Source organism: Paecilomyces variotii (assembly GCF_004022145.1).
Source record: "Paecilomyces variotii strain CBS 101075 chromosome Unknown C8Q69scaffold_1, whole genome shotgun sequence".
In the NCBI taxonomy this organism is placed as follows: domain Eukaryota; kingdom Fungi; phylum Ascomycota; class Eurotiomycetes; order Eurotiales; family Thermoascaceae; genus Paecilomyces; species Paecilomyces variotii.
Window position 1 is genome coordinate 1600262 of NW_021167140.1, and position 20037 is coordinate 1620298.

Consider the following 20037-nt stretch of genomic DNA (forward strand, 5'->3'; position numbering starts at 1 on the left):
CTAAAGAATCAACTAGAGGAAATAGAATTTCCCATAAACCCCTTTCTATATACAGATCTCAATCTCTTAGAAAGAAAGGCAACCAAAAAAGAAAAAAGAGCAGAAACCCGCTAATTAAAGAGCCTACCTATCTAATAACTCCTTAGAAGTGTAAGTGAAGTGAAAAAGTAAGTTAAGCCTTTGAATTTTGGTTTCACCTTTTTGTCTTGAACTCTTGAAATGCCCTTTTTGGTCATTTCCCTGCTTTCTTCCGAATCCCGGGCTCTGGGGTATACTCTTTTTGCCTGGTATCCCCGGTTGAGGTGACTTTAACACCTCGCCTTCCCCTTCGAAATAAAGAATAAGCGTATTACAGAAGCTCCCTCTTCCACCCTGCTCCCCCTTTGACTTGGCTCACGTGGACCCTGGCGCATCAAGGCTCTCGGGATGTAGAATTCAAGTTGGCAGGGGAAGAAAAAGACAATGAAAACTTTCGCATTTATAACAACAATGGAAAAGGAAACAGAAAGCACTCAATCCCAAACCCCACGATCAAATGAACCCCTAGAAAAGATAGACAAAAACGACCCGAAGCGATGACCTATGACCTATCTATATATTTCGCGCTGCAATGTTGGTCCTAATAATATCGAGATTTCATCATTCGTGCTTTCATCATGTTGTGAGGTGATCCAGTGAAGGCTGGAGAGAAAGTAGGGGGCAGCGATATAGAGGAAATATGACAAAAAGGGGGTAACAAAGAATAGATAAAAGGGGATAGTGACGTGAATTAGGCGTGGTATGGTAATAAAACAATTTAGGGGATACCCTAAATTATAGTCGGACGGAAGATAAGCGAGTAAACATAGGCTTATCCGACATGATTATTAGGCAACAGCAGCCCAAAATCGAAGGCGGATTGCCTATGGACGGTATTATGACGCATTATTATTAGCATCGCTGCCACCTGCAGTCTCAGGTGACGTCTTGGACTCGACATCATCAATCACGATTGTAGTATCACCTTGCCTCTCAGAGGGCCATATGACATCTGGTGACAGAGGCTGCGGGTCATGGGAGATACTTCCCAGTTTTATTCGGAGGTCCTTTTTAGAAGAGTTTGGTTCTTCCGGCGGCGTCAATGCTATTACTTGACTGCCGGAGCGTGATGAGGAAGAGCTGCCTGGAGTTGGCACGTCATCGACTTTGAGATTTGAATTGCTGATCCCTCGAGTGGGTAGCCTCATAGGTCTCGACTGTGCCGGCGCTGGAGCAAGATACTTGTCGAGCATCTCACTCAGCACGCCGGATCGAACTGGCTTGGCGAGATAATTGTTCATTCCAGCTTCGAGACACTTCTCCCGGTCGCCCTCGATAGCACTGGCGGTCATGGCTATCACTAAGACCTCATTGACATTCGGGTCAGGGTCCTTCCTGATTTCACGTGTCGCATTGTAGCCATCCAAAACAGGCATTTGTACGTCCATTAACACTAGATGGAAAGGCCTGCCTTCTTTCGAACGCAAGCGCAGAGCCTCGACCGCTTGCTGGCCATCACTGTAAGCCTCACTTTCGAGGCCTAAACCCTTGACGAATTGCACAGCAATCTTTTGGTTGATAGGATTGTCTTCAGCGATACAGACCCTAATCTCGTTGCGGGGGATCATTGTCAGGTCCCGCGCTACAGGCTTGGGCGGTACTTTGCTCTCAATCTGGTTAAAGTTCTGGGACCATGCACCTTTGACGACAGCTTCCTTGGGAGCCTTGTTGAAACTGAGATGGAATGTTACCGTCGTACCAACGCCAGGAGTAGAATCCAACCAGATTGCGCCGCCAAGCACATCCTCGATAATGGCCTTGCAAATACTCAGGCCGAGTCCGCTTCCGCCGTACGACCGTGCAGTCGAGCTGTCAGCCTGCGAGAAAGGCCTGAAAAGGCGTGACTTCTGTTCTTCTGGGATACCAATACCCGTGTCGGAGACGGAGCATTCCAGGCGAACTCGGCCCTTACCCTCACGGGTCACCTTGGCTCTCACAGTAATAGAGCCCTTAGGGGTAAATTTGTAGCTGTTACTTAGGAGGTTCATGAATATTTGGTGTAAACGGACGGGATCTCCAAGTACCAGCAGATCAGGCGGTACCTTGTCGACATCCTCTATGGTCTCGAGGCCCCTGTCGCGGTGCGTGTAGCGAAGGGCACGAACAACCTCCGTGATCGTCTCTCTCAGGTTAAGAGGGACAGTCGAGATCTTCATCTTGCCAGCCTCCAGCTTCGAGAAATCCAGGATATCATTGATCAGCGTCAGTAGTGTATCCGCGCATACACGAATAGACTCCACATAGCCGTCCTGCTCCTTATCCAATTTGGTTCCTTTCAGCAGCTCTGAAAGTCCAATCACTCCGTTCATCGGTGTTCGAAGATCGTGCGATACATTTGCGAGGAAAATAGACTTGGCCTTTGCGGCGTCCTCTTTGAGTTTAACGTTATGGTTGGCTTCTGCTTCAGCTACCTTGGCCTTCGCCTCCGCATCGCGGGCTTGCGCCAAAGCTCGTTTTTGAGCTTCCACCATCGCCGCATTGGTCGCACTTACTTTGCGTGCCTTGCGGAAAAGCAGAGCATTCGCGAGAGAGATACCCACTTGATTACAGAGAAGATGGAGCACAACGACATTGCGTTGGGTAAAGGAGTTAGGCTTGCCTTCGATGTGGATAACGCCGAGTAGAGCCCCCGCTTGCACTATAGGCAGAGTGATCACAGATCTCCCAAGTGGATAGCGAGCCTGGTATGCTTCACTGACGTTGGAGAAGCGTTCATCCTCAAGGACATTGTGAACCAGTACTTGCTCTCTAGTACGAAGCGTATAGTGGGAAATCTGCTGCGCCATCTTATCTTCAACCTCTGAGAAAGGTAATCCATCCAGGAAAGCCTGCTGGCCCTTCTCTATGTCACCAGCTGCTGCAACTGCAAACCCAATGTCCTCGAAGTCAGTAGCAATGACGGCAAAGTCCGACCCGCTACATGACTCTAGAATGATCTCGATCATCTTTGTCAGCAACTTGTCAATCTGCAATTCGGAGGACATGACTTGGCTGAACTCCAGAATGCTCGACAAGTCGATGATGTCTAGGCCCACCCCAGAGATATCGAGGGATCGCTCTCCACTGGTCATGCCATTCTGCTCCAACCACTGTTGCTTTCTTTCGTCTTCCATGTGTGGCGTAACTGGTTCGGTGCCAGAGTCACGATGGATATCAATAAGCGAATCCACAGTTTGACAACCGGCGTCATTGGTTCTCGAGGTAGTGGCAGTTTTAAGAAGCCATTCATGTTTTTCAGCTAGATGGGCAGCTTTTCCAGAAGCACTAATTGTCGTGTAAGCGGCAATAGATTCACGGATCATTGCACGAGCAGCTCGTTTTGCTCCTCGACGGATCAAGAAGTCACCCTGCAGCTCTAGAGCTAGAGCTTCTTCTAGCGGCCATCCATGGACTTGGCTATGGTCAATAGCTGCCTCGAACGACTGAACGGCTGCGGGATAATCACTGTTGACTTCGTAAAACAGTGCTTCCAAGATCAAGGACCACATGCCATAGTTTGCGTCACATGCCCTCCGGGAGAAATCGATCTTGGCCTTGTACTCCATCGCCCTCTCCAGGCTTTCTTCCAGCCCGGGACGGTTAGGGTAGTCGAGGTGTAGACTGAGCAGCGATAGCGCAAGATAGAAGTAGACAACCTGAGTGACACGCACAGACCATAGCCGAGAAATAGTGTCCATCATGTTCGTTCCAACTTCGACAGCCTTCTCATGATGCCCGTAGATATAGAGAGATATCATGGAAAGCCCCATGTAAATATCGCGGGGGCGATCTGCGTTTGTGGCATGCAGATCCAGATACTCCATATATTCATGTGTCTTATGGTACTCGTCGGACATCACATATTCGGGAGACCGGAAGGATGTCTTGCCTTGAAGAGCACGTGCGACTTGCCTGCAGTTGACCGTGAGCAATCAAAGAAACGAAGGAAGAGAAAGAGCAACGGAACATACCTGACGGCAAGGACACTGGCTCCTCCACGAGTGTCATCCATCCAATCGGGAATATCCTCTGGAGTTTCATCGCAGAACGCTTCTAGCTCTGCCATATCCTGACCGAGATATAAACGTGCCATGGCCATCGACGAAAGACTGATTAGGCTCATAAAGGGGTCTCCAATGGCAAAAGAGGATTCCAGGGAAGTCTCAAGTTCCGGCAGCGTCGAACGGATTGGAACCCTCAGGTGACTGACGTAAAGATTGTGAACCGTGTAGCCTCGACTGTGTGTCCAGGTCTCGGAATAGCGCTCCAGTAACGCCAATGCGAGGTCACTCAGTCTAGCGCCCAGGTCTATGTCCTTAAAGCGACTATAAGAGATCATGGCCAAGTGGGAACAGCCGATCGCGATCTGAGTGAAACCGCCTTTGAAGAGGTGGAGTCTGACCATCTCGATGGCCATCCTCAAAAAGGTCAAGGCGTCGTCCCAATAAGTGACGGCCATTGCTTCAGACATGACAGTCCCGATAGCCATGATGGTACGGTCCTCACTTATCGGTCTCTCGAGGATTTCATCGAAATCGGCCTGTCTCAGGTAATTACTCAATTCTTCATAGGCAGCATCGCACTCCTCATACGAAGTGGGTTCTCGCAGATGCACGCCCAATTCGTCGAGACCTGTGAGTAGAGAATTCATGGCACCGTAATGATTTCCACTCTGGGCATATATTTTACTTTTCAGGATCCATGCCCTCGATTTGTCCACCCCATCTCTAGCATGAGCGAAGACTTCTTCGAGCAGGCCCAGGGCTTCACCGCTCTGACCCTGCGACCATAACATCTCGGCAGTCTGGATATGAAGACTTTTGGCCTCGAAGTAGACGTCTGGATTTGGATCGTCCCAGCACTTCTCCTGCAAAAGATCGAGACAATGGCGGAAATACCAGAGGGCAGTTGGTCTGGCACCGGATGCAGCAGCCGTTTCAGCTGCCTCCCGAAGAACCCTCCTATACTCAACTCTATGGGGAACGCGCCGCTTGATGAGACGCGATGCAAAGCAGATATGACGGGCTTTCGCGTAGAGATTCTTGGCGTTCCTAAAGTACTTCATCATGGCCTGCGCGATGACAAAATGCATCTTTTCCTGTGTGCGATCATCTTTCAAATTTGCAACGGCCTGAGCGAAACGATCATGGGCAAACCTATAAATAGAGCAGTTAGTCGTGTGCGAAGTACAAAAGTAGACAGAAGGTAACCGACCTAAATTCATCGTCCGTCTCTCCCGGTAGGATGATATACGCCTGCACCAGATATTGAAGTCCGACCACCATATCAGCATCCGATCGTTTCGCAATTCCAGTCGCCTTCGGACATGGCAAGTCGTCTGTGTCCTCTTGCTCCGGGCTGATGAACTCCCCGCTCATGGTCTTCCGGACTAGTGAAAATGAGAACGGAGAGCCGAGTAAAGCTGCCCATGTCAAGATCGCACGTGCAGTAGATGGGATCTCCTGGAGACGCTTCGTGATGAACTCGGTCCCAAGACCTTGTCCATAGTGTGGAGCCACGAATTCGGTGAAGATGCGGTCCAGGTCGAACTCCCAATTCGAATTTCTCCAAGAGTACCAAATACAGTTCTTGCGGTAACAGGTCTCCAGCATCATGCGAACATAGAAGGGATTGCCCTGGCTCTTCTCTAAGATGACAGCGGCTAGAGGCATCAGACTTGGATTAGGTTCCTGGTGCATTGTGGCTGCAACGTAATTGACGATATCTTCCTCACTAAGCGGGCCCAAGGCGATGTTGGTTACATTAGGATTGTCCCCGTCGAAGAGTGACTTAATATCAGCCGACTCTATTTTCTCTTTCTGGCCACTCAATATGATCACGCAGGGAACCTTGGCTTTCAGGATGTTCATGATCAACTCCATCGACTCGTCGTCTGCATAATGGATATCATCTAGAGTCACGCAGATCATCTTATACTGAGACAGTGCTCGCAAGAGCTCCAGAAAAGTCTCCATCAGGCGCACGTTCTTCGCTGCTGCATGGGCCAAAAAGAAGTCAGTCGAGGTCTGGCCTTGGCCTATGCCAGGAAGTGTAACGCGTCTGTTTGGATCCAGCTTCGTGTTCTCCTTCAAAATATGTTGAGCGACACTTAACTTCGGTGACAATGACTTATCCTTGCCCCCTGCGGAGATAAGCTGCTCCGGAAGTTCTAAAACACGATGCAGCGTGGACCAGACGGGCCGCAAAATCGCCCGAATATTGTTGTGATAATCGGATGAGACATCCCGCTCGGAAAAGATCTGGCGGAGGAGACTGGCCAGAGCCCTTGCGAAGGGCTCATAGGGGATTCTTCGCGCTCGATCTAGTTTGGCAATTGAAACGTATCCAAGTCTCCGGATTGCGGGCTGCACTCGATGTAACAGGTCCGACTTCCCGATCCCAGCCATCCCAGAAATGGTAATCACCTCAGTACGTCCACTGCGACGCAGCTTGGGCACGGCTTTTTGCCTAGTCAGAGTATTCAGTGTCTCTGCCGGCCCTTGCGTATTAGAAAGAGGACTCTCTCGATCGGTATTGTTGTCTAACGATGCGCGGGAGTCGGCTGGGCTTTTTACCCTGTTAGCCAGTTGCCCTGGTCGTTGTGTGGAGATGGACGACTCTGTGCTGTGGACCGATTCATGTGTAGAGACATGGACCAGATGAGGCCCACCATTCGAATTACTCCTTGAGGCGGTTATATTGAACGAACCAGAGTCGCTCGACCCGTCAATGTCGAAGCTGTCCACCCTGCTATCCGCGGTTGAAGAGTTCGATCCCAGATAGGTCCCATGAGCACTGTTCTGGGTTGCCTTTACGTATGCAGATTGCTGACGCTTGTAGACCTTTTCTACCACACTGACGATCTTATCATGTTCTTCTTTTCGTCCATACAGCCCGGACGGCAGCGTGAAGAAGGATGACACATCACGCTGGGCAATCTGGAACTTCTTCAAGGCTTCACTATCTCCATCCCCTAGAAGCTTCGAGATCTCTTCCAGGTCTCTTTTTACAGAGGATATCGTGTGGTATCGTTCATTGACTGCCTTTTGCGTCATCTTCTGGATGACTGCAGAAACCGCGTCTGGAACATCCATCCGCTTGGATGAAAGCGGAGGTAGTTTCTTGCCCAAAACATTCTGTACCACTTCCACTGGATCCTCCCCGTCGAAGGCTGGTTTTCCTGCAAGCATTGTCCAGAAGAGAACACCCAAAGCGTAGATATCTGTACGACTATCCGGCTCTGTGGGCATCCTTCCGGTCTGCTCTGGAGCGATAAACTGCAGTTTGTTCTTCACGCCAACCTCTTTCGATAACGCGGACCATCCTTCACTAAGAGCATTATCAAATGCGCGGGCGCCATTTCCCGAATTCACCAGCTTCACAGCGCCTGTTTCCCGGTTGAAATGGAAAGCATCAGCGCGGATCTCTCCATGGATCGTCTTCAGCCCATAATGCAGTAGCTCCAGACAATCACATGCTCCTATTGCAAAGTCGAGGAAGAGAGGCAGTGAGACCTGCTCCCCCGGGGTGGAGTCATTACTGCCGCAGATCCCATACCACGCGGGGCCAAAGGCAACCATCTCCTTCAGATAGTTATCACCGGGAGACTCGTATATCGTGACCAAGATGGGGCCACCGTCTCCATGTTCTCCGGGTAGCCGCATCATATCGATGGGACGTATTGTATGGTGGCAGTCCGGGTCGGATATCTGAACAATCGACCGCATCATGTGGAATTCCCTTTCCAACCTCACCACGTGGGTTGAAATTCGGGCCACCACTGGCACCCATACTGGCTCTGCTTCGATCCGGGACAGAGACAGCTCACTGCTGGATTCGCTCAAGCTGCTTCGCCAGTGGTGTCGAAAGGCCGGCCGCGACTCGATTCGGGGTGAGTTGCGGGCTGAACTGGAGGGTCCTGAGGACGTCGCGACGGGCGTGGAGACGTCCGAATCGGACGAATGTCGAACCCCAAAGACATGCCAGTTGTCATAGGTAGAGTGAAACGGCTCGATGGTCTGGTCCCAGACATAACCCGGCAGCTGGGCCAGACGTTCGAACAGCCGTGCAGGCGGCAACGGCAGGTCCTCGCCAAGAATATAGGTCTCCTCCATTTCAAGCAGGTCTGGAGAAATCTCGATCGGTATTTCAACGCATGGCCGATATCTCGTCAGAGGCAAAAACCAGGGGGGACAGCCAAAGCTGCCGTGTCGACGGTTGGTGGGTTCGTGATGCGATCGGGAGGAGGAAAAAGGATCAGACCATGCCGCTAACCAGCGTTCGTCGAGATATGTCTGCGCCCGGCGGAGGGGTCTAGCGACCACAGACAGCAACGCAGCGGTTCCGCAAAAGGACGGGATCTAAAATGACCTTGACTGAGATCGAGATGCGGAGCGTGTCTGTCTGTCTGAGCGGAGGTTGGCGGATAGGGATCAGGATGAAGAACTGGCAGCCTGGCGAGTTCGACGATTGAGAAGCGTTTGGACGTGACGGCCGTTCTGGGCTCTCCCGTTTGATTGAGTTGACTGATTGACTGACTGACTGGCTGGATGCCTGAGTATGCCTGAAATGTCAGGCTGCAAATGTGGGCGGACTAGTAAAGTTTGCTGTCCTCAGGCATCAATTAGTACCTAAGTTACCTTAGGTAGAGGCTAGAGCTGTCTGTCTTGGTTTCGTTAAATCACTCATTTTAACTACTCTAAGTACCTAGGTAACTAGCTAACAACTCCTACATAATATAGTAGTTTATCAGTTATCTGACATACAGTACCACTTACTCATCGTCTCAAAATAACCAGTCAAACCTCTTTCTCGTGTAACCAGTACCTGCATGTCATGACGTCGATGAACCCGCAAAATGCCTTCGGAGAGAACATAAAAAGGGAAAGACATGCCGGCCGCGTTTCCTAGTCCCGCTCTATGGTATGGCAAAGAACAATTCTCTACCTTCTCCCGTGTCCTCCCTGATTCTATATCTCTCGCCTTTTCTCTCCCTTGCAAGTAAAGCTATTGATTCTGCCAGGCAGAGGCCCGAACCCAAAGGAATCTCGTCGTGTTCCCTGCGTCACTTTCCCCGATAGGTAGAGTCTGTGGCCCGTGGTTCTCAAGAACTACTCTCCCGCACGTGAGATCATTGGACAGAACCCATGGAGAGCTACCTTAAGGCTTAAGTTAAAGAAAAGGCTCCCCTATCCATGGAGACGCCCACAATCCCATTGTTATTGCTATCTCCTGTACGCTGCCCATTACAGCAAACGACCTCAGCCCTATTTCCCAGCTGCTTGCGTCGGGCCAATAGGCCTTGACGCTGTCTGGAGCGCACGATTGATTGATTCTGATTATTACTTGCGGTGCTTCGTCGAGAAAGCCGTCTCCAGCCTCGCTGCACTGTGCCTGCCAAGCCTTTTCCGCTGCCGGCCTACTTCTACGTCGACAATGAAAGCATCGGGGGCAGACCGTCGTCGTCGCCACGTTGGCTGGTTCTTGAACCCATGGATAGACCGCTAGTGCAGCCCTGGTTCTTCCCCAGGTGGATGCTCTGCGGTGGCACCAACATATCTAGCATCTGAGCTGCTCTCCATGTCATCTCCTGCTGCCTGCTTACCTTTTGCTGCCACCTCTGTCCACACATGAGAGAAGGGAAGATATCTTTCGATTCGTTGCTGTCCCATTGGATCAACAGGTCGATGTGCGAAGAACAACCGGTTAGTTCCCTGACGTAGGGAAACCGGGGCTGCGTCTACATCTAAACGATGGGCCCCGTAACCATGCTGTTCTGTTCGGTTCTAGTGGCACCAAGTTGTCGGTCCATTTTAGGTGGCGACAACATGCGGATAATTATACTCTGTGGTACAAGCAGGAAGACGGGTCGAGTCAACAATGAGGGTCGAGGGTGAAAATCCGGATATGCCATATGTTAGATACGCTAGAAACGATATTCCCCTGGCACCCCCCAGCATCCAGCATCTGCGGTTTCTCATGCTAGACGCTTTTCTGATCGAGTGTTCCGTAACGTTAGTGGACAGATGAAACCGGAAAGCTGCAAACCGATCAGTTCCGCGACAAACTCAAGGGAGCAAAGGAAAGTCATGCGCGAACAGCGTGGACAGTGCGGACTATGGTAGCGTCTTCCTACACTGATCTTCAATGAATGAGGATAATCATGGATCAATAATACAATAACAACTAATAAGCTTGGATTCGGATGTTTTACTACGAGCATACTTATGATCATAGTTACCGTTGGGTGCAACCCCCGGTTGGCCCAAGATATATAATTATATATTATTTTGTGCGAGGCCCAGCGGGGACTCTCCACGTGCCAGATATCGGTCCGGGAGAACGAGCTGACATCATGGACGAAAAAAAAGCGCTTCTCTGCTCCACTTCAATAACGCGTTCTGAATGTGTACTGAATGTGTACCCATCCCCGAAGTCAGTGAGGCTACTACCAATATTATTCTCGACGATTAGCTTGCCACTGCGTCAAGCTTCTCTCTCTCTCTCGGTTTTCTTCTGAGCGATACTGCTCAACGCTCAACACTCTGGTCACAAGTTACGCTGGCTGGAGAAGGCGGTGTGCGAACGCAGCGAATGTTCTCAGGCATGGCGCTATTGGCGGACCGAGACTAGCGGCCCTATGACCGTTGATCGATCGGGCCAACAGTCGAAGTCGGCACGAAAAGACGAAAGAAAGAATCCAGGAGGAGGCATGTGAGCATCCACTTGATACGGACTATCAGAATTTTGTTTTGTCCGTCCAGCCTTGCACGCCTTTGCCCCGCATCCGCTCCTCTCCTTTCGGCTGTGCACTGCGATGTTTTGTGGCAGACACCGGGTCGCTTGGATTCCCACCCCCTTTGCCCATCCTGGAGAATCGATCCTAACGGATTCCCGGCCACTCCGCTGGTTTTTTTTTTTTTTTTCTTCTTTTTCCTTGCTTCATCTTCCTGTAGCCGAGGAGAGAGGCTGGTGGCGCACGGGGAAAGCGATTGCAGTTCAAGAAACACTGGTATTGGCTGAGGGATAATACGGCGTGGGGGAACGCTGAGACCGCACCGGATACATTTTCATTATTATGATTATTGTGTTGTTCGAGCAATTGGGAAGGCTGGAGTGACTGGACAGAGTCGACAGACACTGGGGTGCACTAAGACCAGCTTGAGTCCTTGACCCTTAGGGTCCCAGGATAAATATGGAATCAATAATAATGAAGAGAAAAGCAACCCCATCTTCCGGGAGATGCTGACCACCGGGATCGATCGTGGTTAACTAGTTATTAACCCCCGGGTTAATAATAATTAACTAGTTAGTTAGTCTAGTTGACTTAATAATTAATACTTGGAGTCTTGGACAGTATGGTTACTGGTATATGCTATGACGAGACCCTTTTAGGAGCGAGTTGGGAACCAAAGAGGCATCAAGGCCCGCGTACCGTACCGAGACTCTGGAGTCGGGGGGACGCCATTGACGTCGATGCACAGGGGCTTACCCGCTGGATCGGGGGCGCTTTAGTGACGTTCCGGGCGCCGTTGCGCGCAAGGGCTAAGGGGGCTCTGGGGGGGGCCAGCAGCCGCTTATATCGTCGCAGCGCCCAGCGCCCCGGCGTGATGCACCGTCGGACGCGGTGAAGAACGCACATCCTACCAGAAGACGGCGGCAACGATTGTCTGGGATGCCGGCCAGATTGCTTAGGGAAAGGATTCTCTGCGAATTGCTGTCCACGCGTTCGCCAGAGTGGGAGGGAATAATCAGCCCCGAGAAAACTCCACTGCAGACACTATGGTATTTATTATTATTATTACTATGGTACGTAGTTACTCGACAGCTACATAGAGCGAACAGAAATGTAGGAACACGGCCACTCGAGTAGTTAACTCTGTCCATCAGGTGTCAAGTCGATGGGAAGACTTGAGTGAGTGAGTGAACGAGTTAGTAGTTGCCTACCTTGATTGTAGTTAGCAGACAGTATTAATAAATAATAATAGTCTGGGGGTCAACTTGCACAAGTCTTGTAGAGAGGCTCTCTCTCTCTCTCATCGGGACACTAGCGAAAAGCACTATCTACCGGGTTGCAGACCTTGTGCATCCCATCGCTCGATTCGCAGTGCGGTCCGCTCTTCTGCTTTTTCTCCTCTCAAGACTCACCCTCTCTCCGGAACACACTTGGTTAGCATGTGGTAGTCAGTTCGTTAGTTGGTAGTTCATTAATTCAGCAGAGCAAAGAGGGCAAATAAAAAAAAAAGCACAAAAAGAGAGGCATTGGCCATAGTGATGAGCACTTATTATAATAGATAATTATTATCTATCATTATAATAATTATTAACCTTCGTTCTTCATCCACGGTTGGGCTTTTTTTGCACCGCCCAAACACCTAGGTAGACTGGACGTCCTCTTAACTCAAAAAGAAAAGAAAGCAAAAATAGAAAGCCAAAAAAGCCCACTGGTCGACCACGAGGATCACTAACCCTCTTTCTCTCATTTTTTTTTTCTTTTTACAGTTTTTTTTTTTTTTTTTTCCATCGTGGCCCCTCTCCCAACTAAGTACCAGCCAGGCTGCCTTGGAACGGGTAGCAGTGCTCCTCCTGTGAACTCTGTACACACTGTGTTTTTCTCCCTCCGCGCGCTCTCTCGTCTCTTGTCGCTCCCACACGTCAGAGCCTCACTATTTTCGATAACCATAACCCCATCCCTCCTCCTCCCCCCCCTTTTTTTCCCTTCATCAACCATAATTTCCACCCACAGTCGTTCGTTGCCATCGCAAATTTAGCCTCAGCTGGCGCCCACCAGGGGGGAATTTTGTGAGCCGCTTTTTTTCCCCCAGTCTCGTCGACGTCATCGGTTCGGACCCCAGGGAGAGAAGGCCAATTCTCGCTTTTCGCTGGATCCCGACGCAGAGCCTGCCTGTCTGCCTGCTCCAGCGCATCGCAGCCGATCCCTCACTCACTCTCACTCAAACCAAACATCGCCTGCGGAACATCGCCATCACACACCCCTCGCCCATCCATCTGCATCCAAACCCCCCTCCCCTCACAACCAACACCCCCCCCCATTTCCAGTTCTGGAGGCGATACGCTGTCCTCTTGCCTTTTCGTCCCGAAACTCTTTTTTTATTTTTATTTTTTTTCCCTCCCTTCTGGCTGTACCGCCCCCCCTTTTCCCCCGCTGCAGATCCGCCCGAGAGATGCATGGCCGATTCCACTCCTGTGTACTTGCACTGACGGACGACTACTAATTCTGCGACCGGCGGTGGAGGGGAGAAGCGTTAGGGGACCTCCCCAGCATGAAGACTCCTCCGCTTCCATCGCCGGCCAAGGCACCCTCGCCTGTGGCCGCGTCTCATACACATCTACGGCGCCCGTCTCGACAGGACTTGGAGAGCCCTGCTGTTTCGAATCTGGACGGACCCGTGGCCGGAGCCCAGGATGTCAGGTCCCCCCTCGCTTATCGACAGGACATGAATGTGTCGACCCCGATGCTCGAGCAGGACTTTGACAGCCGGATCGACGGTCCCGACAGGGTTGCGGATAAGAAGAAGCAGGACACCGATGCGCGGACGTTGGAAGAGCTACGGAGACGGATGGAGGAGACTCTCGTCTATCAACAGTCACTGCAAAAATCGTACACGTTTCCGAATCGTGATCTGTCGTCGCCCGAGTCGTCGGAAAGGAAGAGCGGCGGTTCATCACCAACATCACCGTCTCGCGCACTGCCCTCGTCGGATGCTCAATCGTCGAATTCCTATGCGGACTCCGTCGGGTCGAGTAATACGGTCAGAGCCACGACCCCGTTCAAGACGCCCAAGGAATGTCCGACGCCGTCCTACCCTTTCCCAGTCATGAATGATCGTGAAGCTCATCTACAGGAACCGTTCACTCTGGTTTTCCCCGGTAGCAATCTGAAATCTAGGTCGAAGAAGGGAGAAACCGCTGCCCCGTTGACATCGGTGCCGCGCAACGTGTTTCTTCCGCCGGGCGCGACGACCGTGGCGGAGGATCCCTCGTACCCGAGTCCCAGTCTTTACGACGTGACGCTGAAATTGAATTCGGACCCAGGCTTGGATGCGTGGTGGACTAATGTCGTGGACATCCTACAGACACATTATGGCGCGGAACGGGCAACGCTTGCCGTCCCGGGTGATTTGACGGACCTCGAAAACATACCGTGGGGCCAGAAAGCGACCTTCAACCCGGATGGAGTTCACCAAGAAGACAGTAACCCGGTTCCTGAGCCGTCGGTCGATCCCCGATCTGCAAGCGCCACTCTCTCCCAAGTGGAATCGATCAAGAAACAGGAAGACTCAGTGTCTCCCTTGAAGATGAAGGCAGTGGGTTCTGGATCGACGGCCAAACGGCCTCCCCTCGCAGCTCGCCATTCTTTTGCAGGATTTGGAAAGGATGGGAAGACGACCGTTTCCCGCGATTTCGAGCGACCCCGTGCAGCATCTCGGGCACATAGCAGTTTAGCTCGTGCGCCTGCGCATGGCAACGGCACCGATGATAAGTCCCTTGGCGGCGCGGAGGTGCCTGGCACGCAGCCATATCAACCAAGGGACAGCCCGATTACCCAGAACTCTCCACTGGTCGTCTTCCCGATACCCAGAGCCCTCGAGGTCGAGCCCGACCCGCTCATCAAGCGGACTGGCGTGGTCAGGCTGTTCGGTCGTACAAAACCAGCAGTCCTGACACGCGAGTATGCCCACGATCCGGCGGGGTCTCCCCGCGGTCAGGGAGAGTCAATACCGCAGACGCCTGACGATAAAGATCAGACCACGCCGGCTGCTGAACCCCCAAGAGATGTCCCCAAGACACCAACACGATCCACGCACCCACGTCCTGGAGCCGGATCGAGTCTCAATCCCCATGCCGCTCTTCACTCGAAGAATGCGCACCTTCGGGGGAACAGCCTGTCGTTCTTGTATCCCGACGACGTCTATCGACATACTGAACTTTACGAAGAATATGAACAGGCGCCCCCGTCTCCCTGGTCCCAGTCTCCGGCACCTTCCCCTGCTCCTAAGTTGCATCCTGAGCAGAATCCGTTCTTTTCTACCCACACAGTCGATGAGGAAGCTTTTGCGCAAAATCCTCCGAAGCACGACTATTCCAAAGTGGAACCTCTTGAGGCTATCGGGGTGGAGGAGCGATCCAAGTCAGTGGTCCATATTCCTCTTCTCCATACAACATCATCGAAACAGGAATCTCCTATGACGTTGAGATTCCCCGTCGCAATCATATCGTTTTTGTCACCAATCGTCCCCTATCCGGCGAATTTGAGACAATCTCTCACGTACCTTATGCCTCACTTGACCGCGTCTTTCTGCCTGGCGCAACAGTACAGTCAGCTCGAAAGGCAGATCTCTGTCGGCCCTGAGAACCCGCGCTACGGCCATCTTCTTGGTCTTGGTGGAACGTTCTCTGATGCAAGCAGCGAGTTGGAGCTCGTGGCTGGTCTCAGCGGGCACGTGAACTATGCACTTACTGATGAAGGTTCACTGTCTGCTCGCGCAAGTCTCTCAACTCCAGATGACGGCTTGACAAAGATAAGCCCAGCGATGTCGACTTCTGGCACGCCTGCCTTTGAGTTGAACAATTCCATGTCAGCGGATGGGTCGAACTTCACCTCTTCCTCTGCTCCCAAGCAGAGTAATGAGACAATCGATAGCTACTTCAACATCGTCCAGACGAACAGTCCCCAAGGGGCCCCTCCCACGCAAACCCGGTCGAAACCCGCTAGATCCAAGCAGAATATCTCATCGAGCCCCACATCGCCTGTAAGAGCTAGAGCGAGGAGCGGTGGCGGTGTCGAATTGCTCGCCCCTCACGATACAGGTCTTCCTTCGTTATCTAATGCGTTGGACGTCAGGCCTCCTCCCGGTGTTGCGGCGCCGTCAGCAACATCGCGCAATCAGTCTACAAACTCACTTATGGCACAACTACAGCGCGATATCCAGCGACCATTCCCAGACACTATTGCGCAATTAATGCTCAACTCGGTGCCTCTTCATCTGTTTCTTGCCAAGCCCCAGTCGGGTGAAGTTATATGGACCAATGCGAAATTCGACGCTTACCGAAGAAGCCAACCACACGAGCAGCGAGTTAGGGATCCTTGGCAGAATATTCACTCGAGTGAACGGGAGCATATTTCGAAAGAATGGCAGAAGGCCCTGCGTACTGGCTCGCAGTTCACAGAGAGAGTCCGGGTTAAGCGATTCAACGATGAAGCCGCCTATCGCTGGTTCATTTTCCGTGCAAATCCTCTGCTTTCAGGAACAGGAGAGTTGCTCTACTGGATTGGCTCTTTCCTTGACATTCATGAGCAACATATTGCGGAATTGAAGGCTACTCAGGAGAGAGAGAGATTCGCGACGGATGCTAAATACCGGGCTCTAGCGAATTCCATCCCGCAAGTTGTCTTTGAGGCTGCTGAGCACCGCGGCCTCATCTCGGCCAATGAGCAATGGCATCTGTATACCGGACAGAAAATTGAAGATGCTATGAACCTAGGGTTCACAAAGCATATCCATCCTGATGACCTGGAGAAATGTGGTATAATCGCTCTCGACCAGCCTGATCTCCAGAAGAGGGTCGCGGGAACTTCAGAGTCAGCGTCCACAGACGAAGATGTGGATACGGACAAGTCCACTAATCATCGTTTCGCGCGCGGCGTGACTCCAGCCCTCGATGAGCTGGTGAGACGCGGAGTCGTCCAGGTTCAGAAAGACGAGAACGGCCGCGTATTCTACTCGACGGAAATTCGACTTCGTTCAAAGGGAGGCGATTTCCGCTGGCACCTCGTTCGGTTGGTGAAAGTCGAGACCAACTTCGGGAACAGAGAAGCTTCCTGGTATGGGACGTGTACCGACATCAACGATCGCAAGCTGTTAGAGCGCGAATTGAACAAAGCGATGCAGCAGCTCAATAAGGAAATGGAGTCGAAGACCAAGTTCTTTAGCAACATGTCCCACGAGATCAGAACTCCCCTGAATGGAATTCTGGGTACTATCCCATTCATCCTGGATACCCAGCTGGACAATGACCAGAGACGAATGCTCGACACTATCCAGAACAGCTCCACGAACTTGAGGGAGCTGGTTGATAACATCCTCGATGTCTCTCGTGTCGAGGCTGGAAAGATGAGCTTGGTTAACGCATGGTTCCATGTCCGGTCGGTCGTTGAGGACGTGATCGACACCATCGCATCAAGAGCGATCGATAAGGGTCTCGAGATTAACTATCTGATGGACGTCGATGTTCCAGCTATGGTCATTGGAGATAGATTTAGGATTCGACAGGTTCTCATCAACCTCATGGGTAATGCCGTCAAATTCACGTCGTCAGGGGAGATCTACACGAGGTGTTCCATCTACAGAGACCCTTCCGTGCCTCTCAGATCAAGTGAGATTCTGCTGTACTTCGAGGTTGTGGATACTGGCAAGGGCTTCAGCGCAGCAGATGCTGAGCGTCTGATGCAGAGATTCAGCCAAATTGGAGGCAGCGGTTCGCAGCAACATGCTGGCAGTGGACTTGGCTTGTTCCTGTCTAAACAACTGGTTGAGATGCATGGGGGCAAGTTGACTCCTAGTAGTAGGGAAGGACAGGGAGCCAAATTCTCCTTCTACGTGAAAGTGGATGCGCCTCCTCCGCCTACGCAAGACGAGCCGCCACTTACACGGCAGTCATCCAGTCTCTCCGAAGCACCTACAGCTGTCTCAAACTCGAGTCCTAAGCAGAGAATCCCCCTGCTGTCTAAGGATTCAGGCGATTCTAAAACTGATCTTCAGGAACTCTCGCCAACTCATGAGGCTCCAATGAAGTCTCCAGGCATTACCGTGACTAACCATCAGTCAGAAGGCTCTTCCGCCGTTCAGACTCCCGAGTTGCAAGCCCTCGAACCTCCCATCAAGATGGATGGTACTCCCAAAGAAGGCATTCTTGATTCGTCAGAATCCTCTGGTCGTGAGAGGACAAGGTCGCTGGCATCAACGAGTGGTGACACCATTAGGCCAACGCCAAGTAGCTGGATGGAGTCTACTCTGCTAAAGAATGAGACTCGGGATTCCTCGTCAGGGTCGCCTCTCCCGGCTTCCTACTCGGTCATGATAATCTGTCCTCTCGACAACGCCCGCGAAGCTGCCAGACAACATATCGAGCAAGTCATTCCCCATGAGATCCCGTCCACGATAACCACTCTACCGGACGTAGAAGACTGGAAGGACCTGGTAAATGCGGGCGACTGCCCTTCTCTGACCCATCTAGTCCTTAGTCTGCCATCGGTAGAGGATGTCTTCGAGGTCATGCAGTACGTACTGCAGGGCGAAAAGGACGATGTCCCGGCTATCGTTATCATGTCGGATCTCTACCAGAAGCGGCAGATCAACTCAAAGATCGAGGAGCTCATTGCGGCAGACAGGAAGGTGTACACAGTCCCAAAGCCGGTTAAGCCATCTGCATTCTCGAGCATCTTCGATCCGGAGAACAGACGCGATCTGAGCAAGGATCGTAATCAGGATATGGCCAGAGAAATCAACAATAACTTCAAGACTATGTCTAAGATTGTGAAAGAAGTTATTGGAAACAAGGGCTACAGAATCTTGCTCGTCGAGGACGACGAGACTAATCGCATGGTATGTTGCATCCAGACTATAACCTCCATATACGCATGTCTGACTAAGATTTGTAGGTTATGTTGAAGTATCTCGATAAGATCAAGGTTGTCTCTGAGACGGCTGGAAACGGTGAGGAGTGTACTGAGCTGGTCTTCTCGAAAGAACCCGGGTACTACTCCTTGATCATTGTGAGTAATTCTCTGTTTCTAACAATTCTTATGCACACCCTCTTAACACTGGTATCAGTGCGACATTCAAATGCCCGTCAAAAATGGTTACGACACTTGTCGGGAGATCCGCGCGTGGGAACAAAAGAACCACTTCCCCCAGATTCCGATAATGGCGCTCTCTGCGAATGCTATGACGGATCAGATCGATGATGCCGCACGTGCCGGTTTCAACGACTATGTGACGAAGCCGATCAAACATAATGAACTCGGCAAGATGATGATGGGATTGCTGGATCCCTCAACGCCTCAGGTCTTGCTTCGGGATCGTCGTCGAACTCGACATGACATCCAACGTAGTACCTGAAACAGGAAAAAAAGAACATGCAGTCTGGTTATTGATTCATCTGTGATTCGGCTGGTGCTCTCTTCGCACGCAGTTTTTTCTGCGGCTGAGCAGCAGCGGATTAATATGCCGCTTTCTCATGGCGCACTAAATTTTTTTTTTCTGGGCTGGGCTGGGGCTTTGGACTGGCAAGAGGGGGGATTTGGAAGGGAACGGCGCCTTTTCTAAACGGTTTTCGGTTCTGGCTGTTTTCTTGATGAGCGCTTGAATCCACGTCGTATCCGCTTTCAGCTCTGTTATACCATTTTGCTGCATCAGCGTCCGGAGTCTTGTGCTTCTTGTACTGATCTGTTTTCTTTTTGGCATGGCGCCGCTTCTTTTGAATTTCATTTCTCATTCCACTCATACCCCGCAGCTTTATTTATGTCAACTCCTTTGACTTTTATATACTTTGTGTGTCATTTTTCTCTTCAATCACGAGTTGTGATCCTCCACGTTTCAATCGACATTAGTTTGTTGATATGTTCGGACCCTGACTCATTCTGGTACTGAGTGCTTTTTTTTTTGCTGTCTTCCAGATTCTTAATATCCGAATCGGTTTGGATTTTAGGGGCCATGGATCCTCCTCTTAGTGTCAAATCGACACGTTGTTTGGTTACTCTGTTCTAGGGCCCCATGAGGCCTGCCGGCTGACAAAGGAAGATATCGGCTCGGCTTGAGATTTACAATCAGCATTGGGGTTCATCACTCGGTTAATGGCGCGCAAAGGTTCTATGGGTTCCAATCATCATGTTTGTTTCCTGTTTCTCTTTCGGTGTGGGCCTTACGGGATGAAGGGCGCATTTCATGCCGTGGGTAT

General features: G+C 51.3%; 2 protein-coding genes across 2 annotated transcripts; one reads left to right on the forward strand and one right to left on the reverse strand.

Annotated features, from left to right (window-relative positions):
• Positions 1-914: 914 nt before the first annotated feature.
• Positions 915-8171, reverse strand: C8Q69DRAFT_395993 (hypothetical protein; the record flags this gene model as incomplete). The annotated part of the gene is made up of 3 exons (XM_028627714.1): positions 915-3969; positions 4029-5213; positions 5272-8171. 3 exons carry the CDS (start codon positions 8169-8171, stop codon positions 915-917), a joined length of 7140 nt encoding a protein of 2379 aa, XP_028489012.1.
• A 4893-nt stretch (positions 8172-13064) lies between these two features.
• On the forward strand, positions 13065-19249 carry C8Q69DRAFT_22626 (sensor histidine kinase/response regulator). Its single transcript, XM_028626340.1, has 3 exons — positions 13065-18683; positions 18740-18853; positions 18912-19249. The coding sequence occupies exons 1-3, from the start codon at positions 13341-13343 to the stop codon at positions 19197-19199; spliced, it is 5745 nt and encodes a 1914-aa protein (XP_028489013.1). The 5' UTR covers positions 13065-13340; the 3' UTR covers positions 19200-19249.
• The last annotated feature ends 788 nt before the right edge of the window (positions 19250-20037 follow it).

Excerpts from the sequence above, each read along its gene's own strand:
- C8Q69DRAFT_22626 (XM_028626340.1), top strand. The coding sequence starts at position 13,341 with ATGAAGACTCCTCCGCTTCCATCGCCGGCCAAGGCACCCTCGCCTGTG. Across the intron at positions 18,684-18,739 it reads ACGACGAGACTAATCGCATG|GTTATGTTGAAGTATCTCGA; the intron begins GTATGTTGCATC and ends TAAGATTTGTAG. Across the intron at positions 18,854-18,911 it reads GGTACTACTCCTTGATCATT|TGCGACATTCAAATGCCCGT; the intron begins GTGAGTAATTCT and ends CACTGGTATCAG.